At 29.8% G+C, this 19,880-nt stretch overlaps 3 protein-coding genes across 11 annotated transcripts; 1 reads left to right on the top strand and 2 right to left on the bottom strand.

Moving 5' to 3' along the window:
- Nucleotides 1–644: 644 nt before the first annotated feature.
- Nucleotides 645–9,192, bottom strand: emb (exportin-1 emb). 8 transcript variants are annotated; one of them, XM_076535881.1, is made up of 14 exons: nt 9,065–9,192; nt 7,772–8,001; nt 7,503–7,697; nt 7,088–7,438; nt 6,321–7,007; nt 6,011–6,245; nt 5,751–5,914; nt 5,479–5,613; nt 5,265–5,408; nt 5,042–5,188; nt 4,696–4,944; nt 4,335–4,584; nt 3,937–4,187; nt 645–3,853 (listed from the first exon to the last, which is right to left on the bottom strand). In XM_076535881.1, the coding sequence occupies exons 2-14, from the start codon at nt 7,967–7,969 to the stop codon at nt 3,707–3,709; spliced, it is 3,153 nt and encodes a 1,050-aa protein (XP_076391996.1). In that variant the 5' UTR covers nt 7,970–8,001; nt 9,065–9,192; the 3' UTR covers nt 645–3,706. The 8 variants fall into 8 exon arrangements, with proteins under 8 accessions (XP_076391996.1, XP_076392001.1, XP_076391997.1 ...); XM_076535886.1 differs by having other exon boundaries at nt 7,772–7,997; nt 9,065–9,180; XM_076535882.1 differs by having other exon boundaries at nt 7,772–7,997; nt 8,951–9,177.
- A 177-nt stretch (nt 9,193–9,369) lies between these two features.
- On the top strand, nt 9,370–15,784 carry Rab3-GAP (Rab3 GTPase activating protein). Its single transcript, XM_012289251.2, has 19 exons — nt 9,370–9,818; nt 9,887–9,994; nt 10,328–10,409; nt 10,508–10,634; nt 10,749–10,950; nt 11,033–11,360; nt 11,517–11,960; nt 12,034–12,413; nt 12,483–12,866; nt 12,948–13,148; nt 13,226–13,610; nt 13,676–13,770; nt 13,838–14,083; nt 14,158–14,331; nt 14,408–14,589; nt 14,669–14,890; nt 14,969–15,259; nt 15,347–15,499; nt 15,571–15,784. The coding sequence occupies exons 1-19, from the start codon at nt 9,734–9,736 to the stop codon at nt 15,721–15,723; spliced, it is 4,242 nt and encodes a 1,413-aa protein (XP_012144641.2). The 5' UTR covers nt 9,370–9,733; the 3' UTR covers nt 15,724–15,784.
- Nucleotides 15,072–19,868, bottom strand: LOC100883367 (acylphosphatase-2). 2 transcript variants are annotated; one of them, XM_076535896.1, is made up of 4 exons: nt 19,549–19,868; nt 19,349–19,422; nt 18,730–18,856; nt 15,072–16,196 (listed from the first exon to the last, which is right to left on the bottom strand). In XM_076535896.1, exons 2-4 carry the CDS (start codon nt 19,419–19,421, stop codon nt 16,082–16,084), a joined length of 315 nt encoding a protein of 104 aa, XP_076392011.1. In that variant the 5' UTR covers nt 19,422; nt 19,549–19,868; the 3' UTR covers nt 15,072–16,081. The 2 variants fall into 2 exon arrangements, with proteins under 2 accessions (XP_076392011.1, XP_076392010.1); XM_076535895.1 differs by having other exon boundaries at nt 19,507–19,868.
- Nucleotides 19,869–19,880: the final 12 nt, after the last annotated feature.

Consider the following 19,880-nt stretch of genomic DNA (forward strand, 5'->3'; position numbering starts at 1 on the left):
TGTAGGTAACATAAAAGTTAATATTTATTTATAATTATACAAATTATTGCGAATAAAATGATATAAAATACATAGCTTGATCTTTAGTTTATTTTATAAATGCAATAAACTTCGTCGATAAAAAAAGTTGTTAAATGTGACACACTTGTTCATTTTCCATAAAATAGATGTCACTTCATATAATTTTCAAACATATTCAAAGGTTACATTATTTATTTGGAATGTATTTTTATCGAATTTCTATCAAATTTTGTATTTTATTTATTATTAGTTAACTTTCATATATATTTATTTTTAGTTTATATTTTGATATGTATTTCTTTTTTCATTTATTAATGTGCACAAAATATCATTGAATGGTTGTTCTCAATATTTCAAAATACCAAACTATTATATTTATTAGTTTTACAAAATGATCAGTATAATTTCGTCACATATTTATATGTTTCACATTAACTGATATTTTATTATTGTGAAATGTAATGTTTATTTCTAAACTTATTGATGAACATTTTCAATTTTAATTATATAAATAATCAAATATTAGAAATAGAAATGTTTGTAATATTTACAAAAAAAGAAAATATGTTACTAAAGAAATTCTTAATTTTTCATATATATTTTATCAGAAATATTAAGGATCATTATAGTGGCATTTTTTATTTTATTAGTAAGTGTTATTAAACTCTTTACATATTTCTGTCATTATAATGAATAACTGGTAGAACTCTTAACTTATACATCCACTCATTCAAACACCCATGACGGACCATTCTGTAACTATGTACTCAGTACTCGCAACTATGTCACATGATCCTTGGCAACTTATAAGATTAATGTCATAATTCAACAGCTTACAGAATCGGTTTATTAATTTCTCTCCAAATCAAATAAAATTCAAAAGGGAGAGGAAGAGATCTTTCTTACGATCAATTCTTTTTTAAAAATCAACATAAACTGTATTGCAGCAATAAATACAAGTATTAAATTACTTTTATATTTATTGTGCATGAATTCAAAAAAGTATACCATGATATTTGTTCAAGTATTTTGTCTATTCAATGCAATCTTACTACAGAATTTGTTTTGCAGTTTCGTAGTGATTCTTTTGTAGGAATAAAGCGTAGAATACTTTTTACATTTATGCAGTTTGATATTCAACAATGTTAATTTTTTATTTTTATTACTATTAATTTGGAAAGAAAGGAATCTCTATCTTTTTTTTCATTTGTTAGAAAACATGTTTTAAGTCAAAGATCAATATATAACAACAAAAATATATCATTCTTGTGTCTTAGCTGTACTTGTTAACGTCCAAAATCACTTACACCGTAGAAACTTGCTAAATTTAGGACTCTCGTATAACAAACGAATAGCTTATAAAACATTTAGTTGCAGCTTTATTTTTTAGATACGATTATTACTTCGATATCTTACGAATTTTAAGCACTTTCCTCATTACATGTAATTTTATCACATACAACTATGTACGACTAAATACATTCTGTAACTTATTACACCTATTCATACAAATAATTTTTTTCCTTTTGTGATAAAAGTTTATAAAGTTACTACGGATCGTTTTGAAAATGATATCGAATTTTTTTGTTTGCAACTGATTGCAAATAAATATAGTCTATTAATAGAAAAAAGAAATCAAGTCACATTGATTTTCTTTTTTAATTTTTTTTTTCTTTCACTGGAATTTTAGCGGCCTAGCTTGAGACCCGAGTCGCATAGTATCAAATGTAATGGCTTCAGGATTTCAAGCAGAGCTGCTTTTTCACTTTACTCGTATGATACAAATAGTTGACATTTTATTAAAATGCAGTAACGGTATATGTACCTATTACATTCTTGTTGTTGTGACGTCCATTACTTTCTTTCCCATCTGCTTCAATGAAAGACCAATGTCAGAAGTAATTATTTTCATGATAACAGAGCACGTTACGTTAGAGATATAAGCTTCAATAAATAATAAAAAATATGAAATTACAAACTGTAAGAAGTAATTTTTCATTTACAACCAAATTCAAGCATTTTACAATTCTTATGTTAGATTTTCACACAAAGTTTTCTTTTATGAAATTTAATGTTTATCTACTTTCACAGTTCTTCTATAGGTCATATACCAATGTTAGACGTGTATTAAATTGTGTTACCATGTATCGAGATTATTTGTGATTCATAGGATAAAGCACCTGTAGTATTCGGTATGATGGAGGCAAGCTCGAACGATAAGAAAATTTGTCCTTTTCTGAGGTTGACATTTCAGCTTTTTTTTTACTAAATTTAAGAATTATGTTTTGATAACAATAATAGAAATGCAATGGTACAAAATATAATCTGCCAAATTCAGTTAAATGTATTATCAAAGAATTAAAATTCTATTGTACGCAAAATATATATTTTTATTACTTAATTACTTCAATTCAAATAAATATGGAAATTATTGGATATTTTTAAATTGTATATAAAATTAATAGCAGTTACATGTGTATTTTCAAGAAGTTGTCTTTCATTATATTATAAATTGAGTAAAATAACAAATTACAAAATGTAATTAAATAAACACAAGAAATAGAATAAAAATTTCTTGATCATATAACTGTTAGAAATTCCTCGTCTCCCAAAGAATACAACATTTAAAATATAGATGATCTATTTTGATTATTATTAAGACTTTTAGGAAAAAAAAGAAAAAAAAAATAAAATAATGGGTCTTAATGTATTGAAAAATGTTTAATTTCGTTTCTTTAATTCATCTATATTTGTTAAATATGACAAAAATATAGACTGGTTTATCTATAAATATATAGGATTAGAGAAGTGAAATCTAAATAAATGCTATGTGTGACATGTAGTTTAATTTACAAAATTTCTCAGTATGTCTTGTAGACAATATATATTTATATATCTATGTATCTATATATTTATATATAGCAATATTAATAATAGTATTATACAACTTTATGCAGATAAAAACACACATATACGTGTAACATTCTCTAAATTTGCTGAAGCAACACTATTTTATGCATAATACTACACATTGTTTTAAATTTGTTTTAGAAAATAATTTTAGTTATACTTTTAAGTTTAATATAAATATACACATTATATATTAGTAATGTTCTTTCAATAATTCAATTATTAAATAATAGCCGTATTATAATTTATACCACGTGTTGAAATAATCAAAACTGTAAAAAAGAGATACAACTGAGAGATACGATACAAGGAAAAGAAACGCAAAGTATAAATATTAAAATATGAAATATATCCTTATTATATGTATTACTATATATCACTATTTTAAGTATTCGTTAAACATCATAGACTTTTGTATTATATTTGCTTAGTACAAAATATGAATTACTTGCATTAAATAGCAATATACAAATGTTCTTTTTATTACATAAAATAGTATTGTCCAGCACGTTTTCACCTGTTACTTGTAACAGAAGTTTCAATTCTTTTAAAACTGTTTAACAGACAAACAATCACCACGTTTCGGGCTTACCTCCTTAACAAGAATGTTATACTGTAAATTTGGTTTTAAAAAGTATATAATGCATATCCATTTTGATGACTGTTGTGGTACATGTGGGGAAAGTTGCAGATCAAAGGATACAATAGTCTCAGTAACAGAATGTTTCTTATTGAGATTTACAGGAAGCAGCAGGTAACAATGATGACTGGTAATTCAGTCCTGCATTTCATCTGGTATTTCATGTGGATTAAGTATTCCTGGAACTGACATTTTCTGTCGCCACTTTTCTTCCTGAGCCAATCGTAATGCGGTTTCTCGCTCTTCTAAATATAAATCTGAATCATCTTCACCAGTGTATTCCTATAGAAAATAATATTTAATGTATCAATAAAACATTTACATAATAAAAATAAAACCCGACACATAATGTTTTAAATACTTACTCTAATTTGAACCAGAAAATCTCTAAGATGTTCTTTAAATGCCGGGATATTTTGATCAAGATTAAATAATCCCTGCACGGTAATTTTAATCTGATTATCTGTTAAATGTGGAAATGCTGCTTTAAGTAATCTTGCAACAAATTCTTGAACGTATAACGTATTATCTGGTACAGGTCCTAATGGTACATGAATTCGGCCAAGTTCAACCAATGAAAACATGTATGCCAAAATTGTAGCGTGCATATTAAGACCTATATAATTATCATAACAATTTAATTTTATAAAAATAATAAAAGTCGTAATATATTTAGTATAATGTTAAAAAATGAAAGTAAATTAATTAATATACATCTCATGCACTTTTTTCGGACTTACTGATAAACTTTTTTTGAACTTACCCGCTATATGTGATGAGTCTGTAACTACACTGAATATGTGTTGAAGAATATCTGTGAAATATGTTTGATAGAAACTTTGCGCAGCTTCCTCATTCTCAATATTTTGTAAAAGCTGATACAGTATTAACAATCCTGTATCTGCAACATTTCTCATTGTGTGTTTGAAAGCCCAAATTATTGAATCAAGGACAAGTTTAAATTGTGCCGGTGGAATTGAAAGAAATGCAGGAAAACAGTAAACATTCACCGCCTATAGTAGAAAAGCATTTAAAAAATTGTAATTTGTATAATAAAAAGTATTGAATGAATATAATTTTCATTATAGTCAACATACAATTAGAACAATATAGTAGTTAATTACCTGTAAAAGTAAAAAGAAATTCGTTCTATGCTCTGGAAATTCTTCAAAATCTTTATTTATCATTTCTAGAGTACACTCAAACACTGCATCGAATATTTTCGGTACTTCACTCGTGATGTTACCTTCTAATCTGTTTACAATAGTGGCCATAGCACTTAGCACCTCTGGTTCTCGAGCACAATGAACATTTGTTTTTTGATAGTCCAATAACACAGCATCCAATAGTGGCGGTATAAAGTTTTCTAAGACCTATAAAACGTACGAACGAAACAAAGTTATTCTGAAAATATGGCAAATAGTGATATTAATTTTATAAGAAAGTTTCATCTATGTCGTGTATTCATACCATTTGATGATCAGGTGTTCTGCTAACCCAATCAGAGATCAGTTTTAGTGTTTCTTTTTTAACTACTCTCATACTTTTAATTAAAGATTGTTCCATTACTATTTCACCATTTAAAGCTATTGCAGCACTTATATTTTCACTCATTACCTGGAAAACCAGGTGGTATATTAAGAAATGTCATCTTAATGTAGCATTAAATAAATTATAAATTATATTAATGTACCTTATAAACGTTCAACATATCTAAATATATTCTTCCTAATTGCATCACGTATGGATGCCCAAGAGCTTTGCAAGCTCTTACATTTGTTTTTAAAATACTAGCAAGTTGTTTTACAGCTTCTTGATCTTTCAATACATCTACATTCTAAAGAAAAAATATATATATGATTTAAGTAAAATATATTTCAATATACTTTAGATTACACATTACTTACTTTAGATGCTTGACTTATTATATCATCCCAAACTTGATTTGGTAAAAGCATATATTTTTCTATTAATTGTTCTTGAACTACTGTGTCTGTCTGTGCACTTATCATGTATCCAACTGCTTCATAAAAAGTATGTACCTATAAAATTATTCGAAAAAAAAAAGAAAAAAAAAAATATTTAACATTTATTATTAAAAATTACATGATACATATTGAACAATTAAAACTATTTATATATAAATACGTAGCATTTTATTCATCTTCAATAATTTTACCTGTTGAGTTTGTAGATCGCAAATGATACTACTAATAGTGGAAAGAATTTCTTCAATAAATGGTACTGCTTCACCTATTTGTACTGTAACAAAATGTCGCCTGCATTTCAATGCAATTTTTATGAATGTGTCACAGGCCATATCTTGTACACCATCGTGGGTTTCTATAAGAAATTTTTATTAATAATTTAAGTCATTTAAAAAATAAGATTAATAATACCTACTCCAAGTATACATAATTTGTTATATAATATTCTTACCATGCATAAATTCAAAGAGTTTATTTACAACAGTCTTTAAAAATTTCCAGTGTGCTCTAAGAAATCTTGGATATTGTCCAACTACATACATAATATTGCTAGCAATAATAGCCTTGTTATCTTTGCCCTTTTTTTGTTCACAAAGACCTAATAGATCTTTGATTACTGTTACTAAAAATCGCTTTTCATCTTCTTCATGCATTGCACCAGAAATACTACCTATTGCCCAGCATAACTGATAGGAAAATTATAATTGTTAGTAAGAGATTAGCTTTTATTATAAACTTTATAATATTTCAAGAATATTTACTGCATTGAGATTCTTCCAAGACCATTCTGACCCATTCACTTGATTTTGTAGTTTTTCTGTCATTATTCTTTCGGTATCCACGTAGTCAAGATGAGTAAGATAGACAAGAGTTTCTCTCATATTTTTATACAAATTAATAGAATCAGTATCCTTCATAAACTCTCTGACGACCTCTCCGTTTTCATTTTCTACAACAAGAACTTCTTCTGGTTTAGCCATTCTACTGATCATAATGTATCGCACTTTTGTTAGAACTGAACAATAGAATAATCTCCTTGGTGATGGAGCTATGAAGGGACTTCCATTATATAAGTCCATTGCCAATGCGTTCCAATATTCCAAACAAATTTTGAATATTTCAACTTCTTCAACTTCAGAAATTAGAACAAGGTAGTGCAATGCTTTAAGCAGCATGTCATTCAACTGTTTTTTTTCTATGAACTGACCGTGTTCTTTCAAATATGTGCAAAGAAATATAGCTAGATTTTGAATAAAGTTTTGTTCTTGGTCTTGACCAGTTGCATATGCTTCACGTATATTAGTATCAAGTGGTAGAATTTGTTCTAATTGTCTCATTGTATGAACAAATAACATTACAAACATATCATTATAAGTTGATACTGTAACACCAGCAATTTCAGTCAAGCATTTCAGTGTGATATTTCTAAATATTGGTACATTCAAGAACTGCAAAAAAAGAAAAAAGGACGTTAAAAAGGAATATTTAACAAATTTACATAATTAGAAGCATTGATGTTTCTAATTACCTTGAATACTAAAGTACTTATTAATTCTGTTTCAAAAATATATCCAAGGGGAATCCAATTTAAAAACCTTAAAAGTGTTTCTAATGTTACAGCTACTAAGGGAACATTTTGTGAATTATCCAATACAAACTGACAGAGTTGAAAGATTTGTGAAAATTCACTACACATTGTATCTTTTAAATGTTTTGCTTTTGTTTGTGTCATTTGTCCGCTGGAAAAGTCAAACACTTCTTCTGATAATAACTTCAAAATAGTCATATTATTTTGACAAAGACTTTCATTCGTTTTACTTGCTCCGACAATGTCACCAATAAAGGATTCCCAGTTTTTTGGCCATTCTCGTTTTAACACCTAAAATATATAAAATATGTTTTATTAAGATATAAATCAATACAATTTCATAAAAATGACTTACCTGAATTAAAATCATGTTAAGTTTATTAAGATAAACTTTAGAAGCTTCCATTGTCTCAGGATCACTGCTTGTTTTTATAATAAGGCCTACAATGTATTTTTTTATACCTTCACACTGATTTCGTGGTAATACTTTCCATCGTGTCTTTATTACTTGTTCCAATATTTGTAAAGCATAATACTTTGTTTGTTGGTTCTATACATATAACATTATATATAAATAAAGTAGTTCTGCTAAGTTTATAAGCAACCTAAATTAATAATATTAACCTGTGAATATTCTAGAATAGTATCTACACGTGTCCATGCATTTGGATGTTCCTTAAGTGTGGTTAATACTTCTTGTGCAACTCTTTGTTGCTCACCTATCCCACTATACATACAACCTACTATATTATCAAGAAGCGTTATATCTAGCTTCTGATTAAAATCCAAAAGCTTTGATGCTTGTTCTTCTAACGTTGCCATTATTATAAGTTATCCAGTTTCATACACTCTATCTGAAAACAATGAAATTTTATATAACTGTTTAAGTTACTAAAATTAAGTTAATAATACATAAAAATATAAGCAAAAATATTATGAAGTTCTAACATTGCAAAAGAGATTAATTTATTTTACAAAACAATAAATAGTAAATGTAATATAATGAAATAAACATTTCTGATATTACATCCAAAGATATGATCATAAATATGAATACGCTTAATTATCTTTAATATCAACAAGCAATATATATACAGTAAATACTGTATGTTTATAATTACTTTATTATTTTTATTAAAATGTGTGTTTTACATTGTTATAATTCTACTAGAAAAATGCAAAAAAAATTCAGTGGAGACAATAGTACTGCCCAATACTGTATTACTTTTAAATAAGAATCATTTATTTCTATTTGTAACCAAATGAAAAATATTGCAAGATATAAAATACGATATGTATAATGGAACAAACTAAACAGAAGCAATAATAAACTACGAAATCACTGTTAACATGCAGCGAGGGAGGTCACCGCACTGCGACCGCTCGACCTAACCTACATTTGACAATCGTAAATAAGGTTATGTGGAAGTTTATTGTGCGCAATGTTTATAAATCAAATATAAAAAGTACTTTGCTTAATGTATATAATTAAGCAGAAATAGAAATTGATAAGCATTTATAATATTAACGATAGATCACTGAAATTCGTAGATATTTGTTGTCCGGGCGCACTTTATTCATTGCGTCGTTGTTCAACGAATAAAGTATCGTAAGCGACGTTCAAACATACCGCATCAACTCCAACACGTAGATTCTCACTTGGTAGGTAAAAAACACACGTTTCACACTGGCAATCACAATCTCTCGGAATAAATCACAATCAGAAAAAGGCCAAACACACAACCGCTGATTCCCGCGCGCGACCAATTTCGTTCCTCGTTTCACACACTCACTGTTCCTCACCGTCTCTTTCTCTCTCTATCTTTCTCACGTTCTCTCGCTCGTTTCTCCTGTCTCTGCTCCGTTTACGACGATCGTCAGCGAAGAGAGCTCCACTTGTAAATGCGCGATACCCACCGAGGCCGTTCTTCGTCGTAACTTTGTTTTCTAGATCTCATAAGAATTGATTATTTTTCTCTTCACTTTTAACGAGAAAGGAGAAAAACAGGAACGTTACGTCGTGCTTAAATCCAACCTACAGATTTTCGAAAATAATAACAAAATGGCTGAACACATTACGCGGACCATTGCGGAGAGACGGATGTTCCTATTGGTTCGGATCAAATATTTCGACCAATCAAGAAAATTTTAGCGGCTGTTTCCAAACGTCACAAATTACGTCACGTGATGTCATGCAACACGTGTTCTCCATTTTGACTTGCAATTTACTCAATATTTCGTACGAATAAATACTGCATATTTAGGTTTTAATCCCTAATGTGCGTTGACAATTCGTATAATCATTTACATGATTCTCTTTACTCGTGATTTTTGCTGCATTGTTATTGTAATGTAATAAGAGTGTCGTATTTACTGCTGTTTGTCATTAAATCTGAATGTTCGAATGAAGAATCTCTGTGATTACTATCCTGCTTGCAAGCATATGACGGTTTGCGAAATTGTTATCTTTTTGTTGGATGTGTACGTTAGAATGTCGATAGTTTAACCAGCTGATCAGTATATTATAATGAAGTGAAGAAAATTATATGTCTTTGGAAATAAATATACTTATAAAATTGATCAGACATGTCTTGTCAGATAAAAGGAATTGCAAATTTGACTAACATTAGTAATATCAAGGAGTTGCTTTTTGGAGATTCTACTACAAAGTGTAAGATATTGTTTTTTCATTTTATCCTGTTAAGAAATAACGAATGTTAATACTGATATTTTTTTTAGTTGACATTCCACAAAATGAGTTACCACTTCAAGATTGTTTTATATCATTATCATCAACTGGAGATGTTCTTACTATGGCATATAATACAAAGCTGATCATATTAATTTGTATGTATTCTTTGCATGTTTATTTTTTTAATATTCAAACAATATATTTATATAATACAATGCTTATAACTTGACATTAAATGTTTATGCAATCATGACATCTTAAAACATGCAAGATATATGTGAAATATAGTTAAAATATATAAAGTATAAGGAAAATGTATGTGAGTTATATGAATTGTCTTATTACTGTTATTTATTTTTTGTGAAAATATGCATTTGCATAAAGATCTAATGTCTATTTATAATTCATCTAAGAATAATAGTAAATATTAAGGGAAGTGATAACAAGTTTTGTTTGTATCGATACTCACTACTATAATTTTATATTAGCAAGATGGGATTCTTTAGAAGTGGAAGAGACAAAGAACAAATTCCATATGATATGGTATGGTGAAGTTACAAAAGAAACAAAGTGAGTTTTTATTGTAATAATATTATATTAAGTTTCATATTATTTTAATATTACGAATTTTTTTGAAAATATGTCCGTATATTGAAAGTGTTTTTTAGCGAATGGATAACATCTATCATTTGTTTACCTTTACTGTCTCTGGGAAAAGTCAGCAGTGGTAATAATCCAGATTGGACATGTATTATAGTTGGTTTTAATACTGGTTATGTTAGGTTTTATACTGAAGTAAGTATATTTTGTAATCACAATTTATTTATATTGAGATAAAATAATAATTGTGAAATGTATTTATATTATTTAAATTAAATTTGTTTTGCTACAAAGATATTTTCAAATTAGACAGGTGCATTATTATTAGGGGAACAACTACATAATGAGCCAGTAATAGGATTAAAATGTCAGTCATTTCGTTCACCTAAACACACTGGTGATACTGGTTTAGCTGAAGAAGTGCATGTAACTTACAATACTGTTGTATGTGTCTTACAAGGTTTTTCTTTATTTTCCACATTACGAGCTTGCAGAAATTATTTAGCTAGAGGTACAAGAATACAAGTATGTTAAAGATTTTTATTCATACTAAATCTATTTAATATTAACGACAATGTCCTTTATATTAATAGTACAAGCAAATTGTGATGATTTACCACCAATTACAAATTTATCATATAAAAAATGGGGCTATAAAAGTCAGGATATTGTAAATGATTCAGAAGTGATTGGTACTACATCTGTAAATAGTTTTGATCATTTGATGATAGCTTCTATTTGTGGTGGATACAATGCATCTTATAGATCTAGTGCTCCTCAGCATAATTTAGTTATTGCAACTGGTAAACGACCATTTGTTGGTTTTCACTATGCATTAGAAGGTGGTTCAGCACCTGTGCTATCGGATGTTGCAATAGCAATGGCCAATAAGTTAGCAAATGCTATAGGAACTGCTGTTCCGTGAGTATTACATAATATATTTATATTTATATAATTATTAGAAATTGAATGTATCAGGCATTATTATCATTTGTACGATTATTGAAGTTGTCAGTGAAATTTTTGTCTTTTCTTTTTTTATTTAAATAATATGGAGAATTTTTTTTATTTGTTTAGTTGGCTTCCTCTCAGTTGGGGCAATTCAAAACACCAACCATCCCTTGAAACAGTAAAAACTAGTGCTCATGAACCAGTTGAGCCAATGACATGTAGATTTGGCCTGAGTGACATAATGCGAGAGGGTTATTCGATAGTATCCAGTCCAAATAAAACATTGTCAGTGATAATAGATGCAATGGGTAGAGTAATATTAATAGATAACAGATGTGGAATAGCTCTTAGAATGTGGAAAGGTTATCGAGATGCTCAGTGTGGGTGGATTGAAGTAGAGGAAGAAAAGCACTCTAGAATGCACAAAGAATTTAATAAATTTAAACAGACATCACAGTTGCGTTCAGCATTATTTTTAGTTATTTATGCTCCAAAAAAGGGCGTGATAGATATTTGGAGTACTCAACAAGGTCCTAAAATTACTACATTTACAGCTAGTAAACATGGACGGTAAATTTTTTTTTATGTATTTTTATAAAAAAAAAAAAAGCATGAAATAACTAATTCGGATGTTATTGTGTAGATTGCTTTACATCAATTATGGACTTTTTGGAGTAAATGATAATATTTATTTATCAAAAAATAAACCACAATATTCTTGTGTTTTTATGGATCCGCTTGGGGGATTGAAAGAAATTACCGTTCCATTTCATTTTTCTCTAAACAATAAAAGCGGCAAAAGGGCTCGTGATATACATTTACTTAAAAAATTAAAAACCTTTTTACGGGAAGAAGAATTTGACGATGAGAAATTAATATCAGAAATTCAGAACGTCTGTTCTGATTTAAAAACCAATGAAATAAGAATACAAACCATAGAAATGTTAATGTCAAATAAGAATATTATACCCGATGCTTTACTTGCAGCTGCAAATTGTTTCATTAAAAAACTAAATGAATATGGTATGTGTTGCTAACACTTTTATGTAAGTGTAACTTTAAATAACGAATTACATGAGTTATAAATTTCAGACAAAGAGGAGATGGAACTTACAGCTAGAACAGTTTACTTATTATCATCTCAACTGCAACAAGTGATCGAATTTTATAAACATATTAAACTTCAGTCTGATACTTCAGCACTTAATCAATTTAGCGCTAGTGATACTCATAATGAGCTGAGCAATAAAGATTTAGCTTTGATTTTATTAACTTCTGAGAAAGAAGTGAATCGAATCTTTGAATTGTTTAATTCAGTAATTAGTTTTAAACCTTTGAACATTAAAACAGAAAATAAAGTGAAATTTAAAGAAGATAATAAAATTTTTTTAGATTTTTTATCATGCTTTGAGTTTGGCATTTCAGGATTGATAGATATGAAAAAAAACATAGAAACAGAAATGAAATATCAAATTTGTAAGTTTTGTGACTTTCAAAGTATATATCATATTCTTTGCAGATTGGAAATAAAATTTTCTTCTTTAATATGATTTTTAGCTCAGTTGATGTACCAAGGATGTATGTGCTCCAATGAGAAAATTGCAACATGGAAAGAAGCTGCTACAAATAGTAATATACAACCATTTGTTTTAATGGAATTGGCTTTAATTTACTGGCTTAATAAAGAAACGAATACTTGCTTAAGGGTTGAATTAAAACAATTCACACAACTTTTGATTGCAATTTGTTCAATGACTCGTAAGTTTTAGATGCGTCTATGTGCAATTTATATGATTTATTCGTTGATATTATAATATAAATTTTACTGTTTATAGATATTGAAAAAATATGCGCAGAATATAATGAAACATCCTTATGGTGGAAAAATGTTCGTAATATCCTTTCAGAATCATTCAATCCGTTTAATGCACTTAGTGCTGCTGTAATGTGCAGAGCTGTTGCTATGTCTCTAGAAAAGTACAAGGAAAAGTGTAGCAACAAAACGCAAGATAATAATGGTAATGAAGGGAAAGATGTTAAAGATGTTACTTATTTAGAGGAAGTAAATCGTTTGAAAGATTGTATTACTAATAATCTGAAGTTGGATGATGAAACGTATAATTTAACAAACGAATGGGAAAATGTTACGAAAGATAGTTGTCAGTTTACGTTACTTATCGGTAATCTCGAGGATATTACAATTTTAGATGCTATTGTAAGGTAATTAGCATTAAAATTTATTGCTAATAGAAGATTGTCTTATTACTATAATATTATAATTTTAGTCAGAAACCTCTATCAGATGAAACAACACAGTTTCTTGCGTTACCATTTGTAAAAATGAATATTTCTTTAAGCTCAGTTCTATCAAAGGGAAAAGGTATATACAGTTTTAATGTAATTATGTACACTTTATATGCACGTAATATAATCATTATTGTATTTAGGTTCTGTATCAGAAATTGTTGCTAAATGGATTGTTTCCACTGGTATTGATCCAGCTTTATTAGTGGATACAACAGACACCGAATTTGATCATATGAAAGTAACAAAGGATCCTTTTGAAGTAATAGAATCGTTAGATGAAACTAGTAACGATGATGTAAAACATGATTCAGAAGCGCCTTTGTCAGAATCACTCGAAAAAGAAAGTGAAGTGAAAAATGACGCAACTGCTTGTACATATATTCTAGGTAAATTATTATACATTTTCGTCTAAAATATATTTAAATTAACAATTACACTACCTTCTTCTTAAAATTTTCAGAAAGAATTAAGTTATTAAAAAACCATTTTCCATATAGTTTGACAAGTAGTGTACTATTAGCAAATGTGTGCTGGGAATTTGCAATGTCTTGGAATAAAGATATTTCGCAATTAAAGTCTCTCGAAGCTGCATTATCCGTTTTACAACAAATACCCTTGAAACGTATGAGGCACGGTAAATAATGTAGTTATTATTACTGTTAAATATGTGTCTTTAATTTTCTACACATAAAATATTAATTTTTGTGAAGGTGTATGTTGCTTATTATGGTCAGTTCATATAAAAAAACGGATGGAAGCAGTTGCAAAATTAATTAATAAACTTGGGAAATTACCGAAGGAAAGACTATGTTTACAAGAGATTGGTTTATCAGATGTACAAACAATTTCATTTTTACAACACTGTGTTGCATTTTTAGAAATATTTGTTGACGTGAGTTTATAACAAGTAAATATTTTACGTAATGTTTTTTTAGTTAATATTATACGAACATTTTATAATATTGGTTTAGTCAGAAGTACTCGAGGCAGAAGACATTGCCATAATTAAATCAGAGGAATTATGGGAAGGATGTACTTCTGGACCACAACCGTTTGCTGCATTAGCTATTTCCCAAGCACCTGCTTGGTACGATTTAATAATGTTACATGTACAGTTAGCCAATGTCTTATACATGATGGCTCATTTTAATTTAAAAGTAACGAAACCATTAAATAATCTATTTGAATCGGTGGTAGGTAAATTATTGTATTAGATACATGTTTGCCCAGTTGTTATTTATATAAATATATTTAATTTTAAATGTATATAGGTACAACCATATTTCTTTCAAACTATGACAGATAAAATAATGCTTACATGGTATAGAGATGATAAAAGAGATAATTTAAGAACAGAATTTTTATGTAGAATAATTACTGCGTCAATGGATTTTATTCATCAAGAAACAGTAGATAGTAACATGATAAGTTCAATGCAAGCTATTGAGTGGATGAGTAGATGCCAGACGCTGGCATCTATTTGGAAAATTAACAACGACGAATTAAGGATACATCAAGTTTGTCAATTATATGTAAATGGTTTTGATCGATTAGCAGAAGAGGTACGCTACGGAAATTATAATTTAATAGATTTGATTATATTTTCTTATGTAGCTAGTATGTATTTTATATTCAATATTTTCAAATAGGTAGTTACAGCTGTAAATGACACTGAGAAATTGGCAGCTGATCTTTTGCCAATAGCAGGAAGACGAATGATGGCGTATCTTTCAAAAACTCCTGATCTTTTAGAGGAAGTTTCTCGTATAAGTCCTGCTCTTACTAAATATTTAGAAAGTTTAGTAAGTAGTACGCAACATAAAATTGATTTTCTCTTATTTTAACAGATTTATCGATATAATCATTGTTCTAGAACGCAACGGAAGTGATTTGTACAAATTGTTCAAACGATGATACCATTGAATTGATACGGAGAGTTTCTACACATTTACCTGAAAAACATTCTGAATATCATCTTGCGCAGTTAATGTTAGATGCAATGTTTATTTATGAAGGTACAACATGATATTCCAACATACAATTAATATGTAGCGATAAATAAGTTCAATAAATTTGTTTGTGCTTCAGTTCGTCTTTTTAATTTATTATGTTGTATTTTTTATGTTTCTAAATCTTTCATGATATACAGGAAAAGAATTTAAAGCTTAGTACGTCATTTCATTAAAAAGTATTTCATTCAAGTTAAATCTTCAGTTTCCGGTTTTTAAATAAGTTTCAATCCTCCTATTTATATGTACACGTGTAGGAATAATTGAAGCAGTTAAAATATATACATACATATATATTTTTTAACTACTTTAATCATTTTCTTATAAAGTATTATTTATCGTTTTTTAACTTGTATTTCCAAATGTTTTTGTTTGCTAAAAACGTATGACAAATCCTTTATATTGTAGCCTAGAAATGCCTTCCCAATTCGTGAAATCGCAACGTTCAATTTCACTGCCTGGACTACCCACTGTCGTTAACCATTGCGCCCTGAAACAAAACAATCTAATGTTAATTCATTCTCTCATTAGAATATTAGTTAAGCTGTAAGCCTTTACAAGATAATCTAGTTGCAAGTTTTACGTAAACGTCGACTCCACGAAAACTTTTTAGTTAACTGAATATTTTTACGCTCCTACAAATTCGGCGATGGCAATATAACAAGAGTGTACTGTATGACATATTATACAATAAATAAAGTATAAAGAATAACAATTTAAAAATACATATGCTGGAAATGTTAACACACGATATTTTAGTAGTTTATATTCTATTTTTTCTAAAATCGTCTCTCCTTTCCATGCATCGAAATCACTCTATTTTCAGGTATTCTATGGAACTCCATAAGATGTTAGATCAAGAAGACAAAATAGAATTCGTTCATTACAGGTTCCTCGATTAACAATTTATATAAAAATGATCAGTTATATAGGTACCTGGTGCACATTGTATATGCCACGATCACGACTGTAATCTCGCACGCTTCGCAATTATAATTAGCGGTTAATCAGACCGAGTTGGAGTATTTTAAGCGGCTGTATCGAAGTAGGATCTTTAAATTCGATCAGCTGTCTCGCGACAACAATACAAACAGATTATCAATGCGATCCACTTTATCATCAATATTTTTGACCTACAGATGTAATTGTAGGATAACTTTATCGCAATAAATTTCTTTTCCTGTTAAGCATTATAGACATCGAATAGTTCTTTTCTTCACAATCATTTATGTTTTTCATTTGAAGTAAAAATCCCTTTATAAGGAATGAAAAAGTCCCTTTTTCGTTATAACATAATTACAGGCGAATTGTGCAATAATGAAACAATTGGTTCTTGAAATAATCATGGTCATATAGAGTTTTTATATACAGGGTGTCTTACGCAATTGTGCCAAGTTGTATTTCAATTTTGTTTGTAAATACAATAAGCAAATGATTTTGGAACGAAGTTCAATCTAGTTGATTTCCTTTTGGGGGAAAGCCAAAGACCGATGTATCGTCCTCGACCGAGCTATTTTCTTTAACTTCAGGTTCACGAACAGAGTAAATTTGACCTCCTGGGACGTTTTCTAGTCACAAGTTTTTATGACTGTATTCAAGTTTATATTTGTTCATGTAGCAATAATCTTGTTCGATGTCAAATAATTCGTCTTTCTATTGTCTGTACGCAACTGGCAAAATATATATATGGATCAGTAGGTCTGGCTTACTTCTCTAAATAACGATTACATCCTTCACATCTCTTGTTCTTTCGTTGGCGTCCCATAGATTTGTTGTCCCTGTTTCGTTTCTCATTTTTCAACGCGTGAAATTCAATTTGTTTAATAACTCATGTCGTATAATTCCTTGCATTATTTTCAAAAGCCATATAAATTAATTTATGCTGTTCTTGTGGATCATGGAGGTCTCATTTTGTTACATTAATTAAGAACGCAGTGTCTTAACAAAAGTTAATAAAATGAAATAATTAGAGAAATAATATAAGAAGTAATTTAGACCATTGTATCTCAGGCTTTGCCCTTTTTCCAGCCAATGTGTTTACGTTTCCTTCTTGAAAGCTCGTAGAAACGCGTGACATCGTAAAGTTCCATCCTATTGTCAATACCGCTCGTTTACATTGTATCTTTGTTAACGCGATTCGTCAGCGTATTTTTCTGTTTTGTTTAATGCAACAAGAATACGATTGTTCGTCGAAGGATCAACTGTACGTTTGGAAATAGGCTGTTGGAAAATAGTTGGTACGATTCGGTGATAACTGGCGAAGGAAAGAGACGACGATGTTCGCGCTATTATTTCATTAGATCATTATTAAAGTCAGGCCCAACTACCTAATGGCTGTTACTCGTCAATTTGCGGCTAAGGTCACGCGATTTTAAGGGAGCACTAAATTTGTGGGCTTACGTTATCACGAATTCGTGGAACGAAGAAAAATGAAATAACAAAAATATGCTTTTACTTCAGTGACGATCCTGCAGCATGTCAGAAAGTAGAAGAATTTGGATCTCACCTTAACGATTCCCAAATGATATAAATTATTCAACGTTGCTACGTGTATTTCAAGTTATGAGTTCATTCTTACGAAACTCTTCGTTTCGATACAATTTTACGTTAATTAATTTTCTATTAGTTCAGAAACTGGCACGTTATCAACTCGATAAATATTATTTATAAATTTTTGGCACGTGTATATAAAAAGGTTTTGTCGCTGTTCCACCCTGATCACGTAGCAGTTACCGATCGCGATTTCAAAATTAATTTAATTCAGCGAAAACACTTTGAAAAGTTTGATATTTCCTTGTACGATTGACTGAATGAAAAATTGATTCCACTTTCTTTGTTCCCTTTATTTTGCAGAATGAAAAGTGGAGCGTAGCAAAGATGCTCGTCTGTAAATTTGCCTTACTTTATCTGGTTCTTAGTAATCTTAGGGACAGATAAATTTCAATAAAAATGAACTTTCACATTGTTTACCGATCGGCGCCCGACGCTTTGCAAAGGCTTCGTGACAAGGAATCGCAACTCACATCTGATCGACGAGCGCACGTGGTCCCTGCATTTTTCCTAGTATCGTGCCGGTTTTCGTGTTCTTCACCCAACCGCAAATTCCCAACTCTTGGCATATATCTTTCACGTATTTTGGAAAGTACACACCTGAAAATGTGTTCAACATTCAATTAAGTCGATTAATCAACGTCAGACCGAGGACCTTGCAACTAAAAAGATGCATCAATTTTGAGGGGTTTAAAAAAAGTCCTTAAAAAGAAAATACTAATTGAACAATATTTCACATAATAAGTAATGTTTATCGAGATTGCAAATTTTTATTTTTTAGTTTAGAAGAAACTGTCAAACATGCTGCATTGTTTTTGCTGAAACGTCCTCAATTATTGACGAATACAGCAGTAGTGTGTGATAGATTCATTTATATATAATTCTTTAACTTATAAACACTTGCTACCAGTACTGTCAGCTCAACTTTTCTACAATCGAATTAAGAAACTCCATACTAAAGGAACTAGTGAATGGTAAGGTAGAACCTCGAAAAATTAATTACAGTCCCTGCTGATACATCGAACGTTTTAATTGTTTAAAGTTTCTAGTTAATCGAATACTGAACGACCTTCTGACCGATAAAAGTCTTACCCTGCACCTTGCCAAAGACCTCGAATTCAACGGAAACTAGAGGTTCGTTGCGGAGGGGGTCGTCCGCTGCCATTCTATGAAAACAAAGAGGGTTCACTTGAAAAATTTCACTTCGACTCGCGAAAGTTCGAAAAGTTCCCGGTACGTGATCAGCATACAAGTATGTAGTGTCCGAGCTACTTGGCTACAATTCCACCTTCTCAGACAGCCACGATTCACCTTTCGCCGTGATGCGACCTACCGACTGATTCTGATCATTGCACCACGGCGTCGCGACGCCTCAAATAGACTCCCCACCCCTGTCGAGGAAAATCCAATCGAGATCGATCGAGGATCGATCGGTGGCTGTGTTACTTTACTGTCGTCCTCCAAACATCGAGCATTCCCTTGCTCGACCCTTCTCTATATTTTTAATTACCCTTCGAATCGCTGCTGTATCGTCCTCCGCTTGTCGAAGAGATCGTTGATGGACGTTCGAAATCACATACTGTCCGAACGTATTTAAAGTTCAATCGAATTTTGTAGTGGAAGT

Source organism: Megachile rotundata, chromosome 9, assembly GCF_050947335.1.
Source record: "Megachile rotundata isolate GNS110a chromosome 9, iyMegRotu1, whole genome shotgun sequence".
Lineage (NCBI taxonomy): Eukaryota > Metazoa > Arthropoda > Insecta > Hymenoptera > Megachilidae > Megachile > Megachile rotundata.

Bases quoted from the DNA above. Each gene is read 5' to 3' on its own strand.
- Rab3-GAP (XM_012289251.2), top strand. From the start codon at position 9,734: ATGTCTTGTCAGATAAAAGGAATTGCAAATTTGACTAACATTAGTAAT. The intron at 13,611-13,675 runs GTAATTAGCATT...TTATAATTTTAG, and splicing joins ATTTTAGATGCTATTGTAAG to TCAGAAACCTCTATCAGATG. The intron at 15,260-15,346 runs GTACGCTACGGA...ATTTTCAAATAG, and splicing joins TTGATCGATTAGCAGAAGAG to GTAGTTACAGCTGTAAATGA.
- emb (XM_076535881.1), bottom strand. From the start codon at position 7,969: ATGGCAACGTTAGAAGAACAAGCATCAAAGCTTTTGGATTTTAATCAG. The intron at 7,008-7,087 runs GTAATTAGAAAC...CTTTTTTTGCAG, and splicing joins TAAGTACTTTAGTATTCAAG to TTCTTGAATGTACCAATATT. The intron at 4,585-4,695 runs GTAATTAACTAC...TTTCTACTATAG, and splicing joins ATTTCTTTTTACTTTTACAG to GCGGTGAATGTTTACTGTTT.
- LOC100883367 (XM_076535896.1), bottom strand. From the start codon at position 19,421: ATGGCAGCGGACGACCCCCTCCGCAACGAACCTCTAGTTTCCGTTGAA. The intron at 18,857-19,348 runs GTAAGACTTTTA...ACACATTTTCAG, and splicing joins GGTCTTTGGCAAGGTGCAGG to GTGTGTACTTTCCAAAATAC. The intron at 16,197-18,729 runs GTGAGTTGCGAT...GTTTTGTTTCAG, and splicing joins CGTGCGCTCGTCGATCAGAT to GGCGCAATGGTTAACGACAG.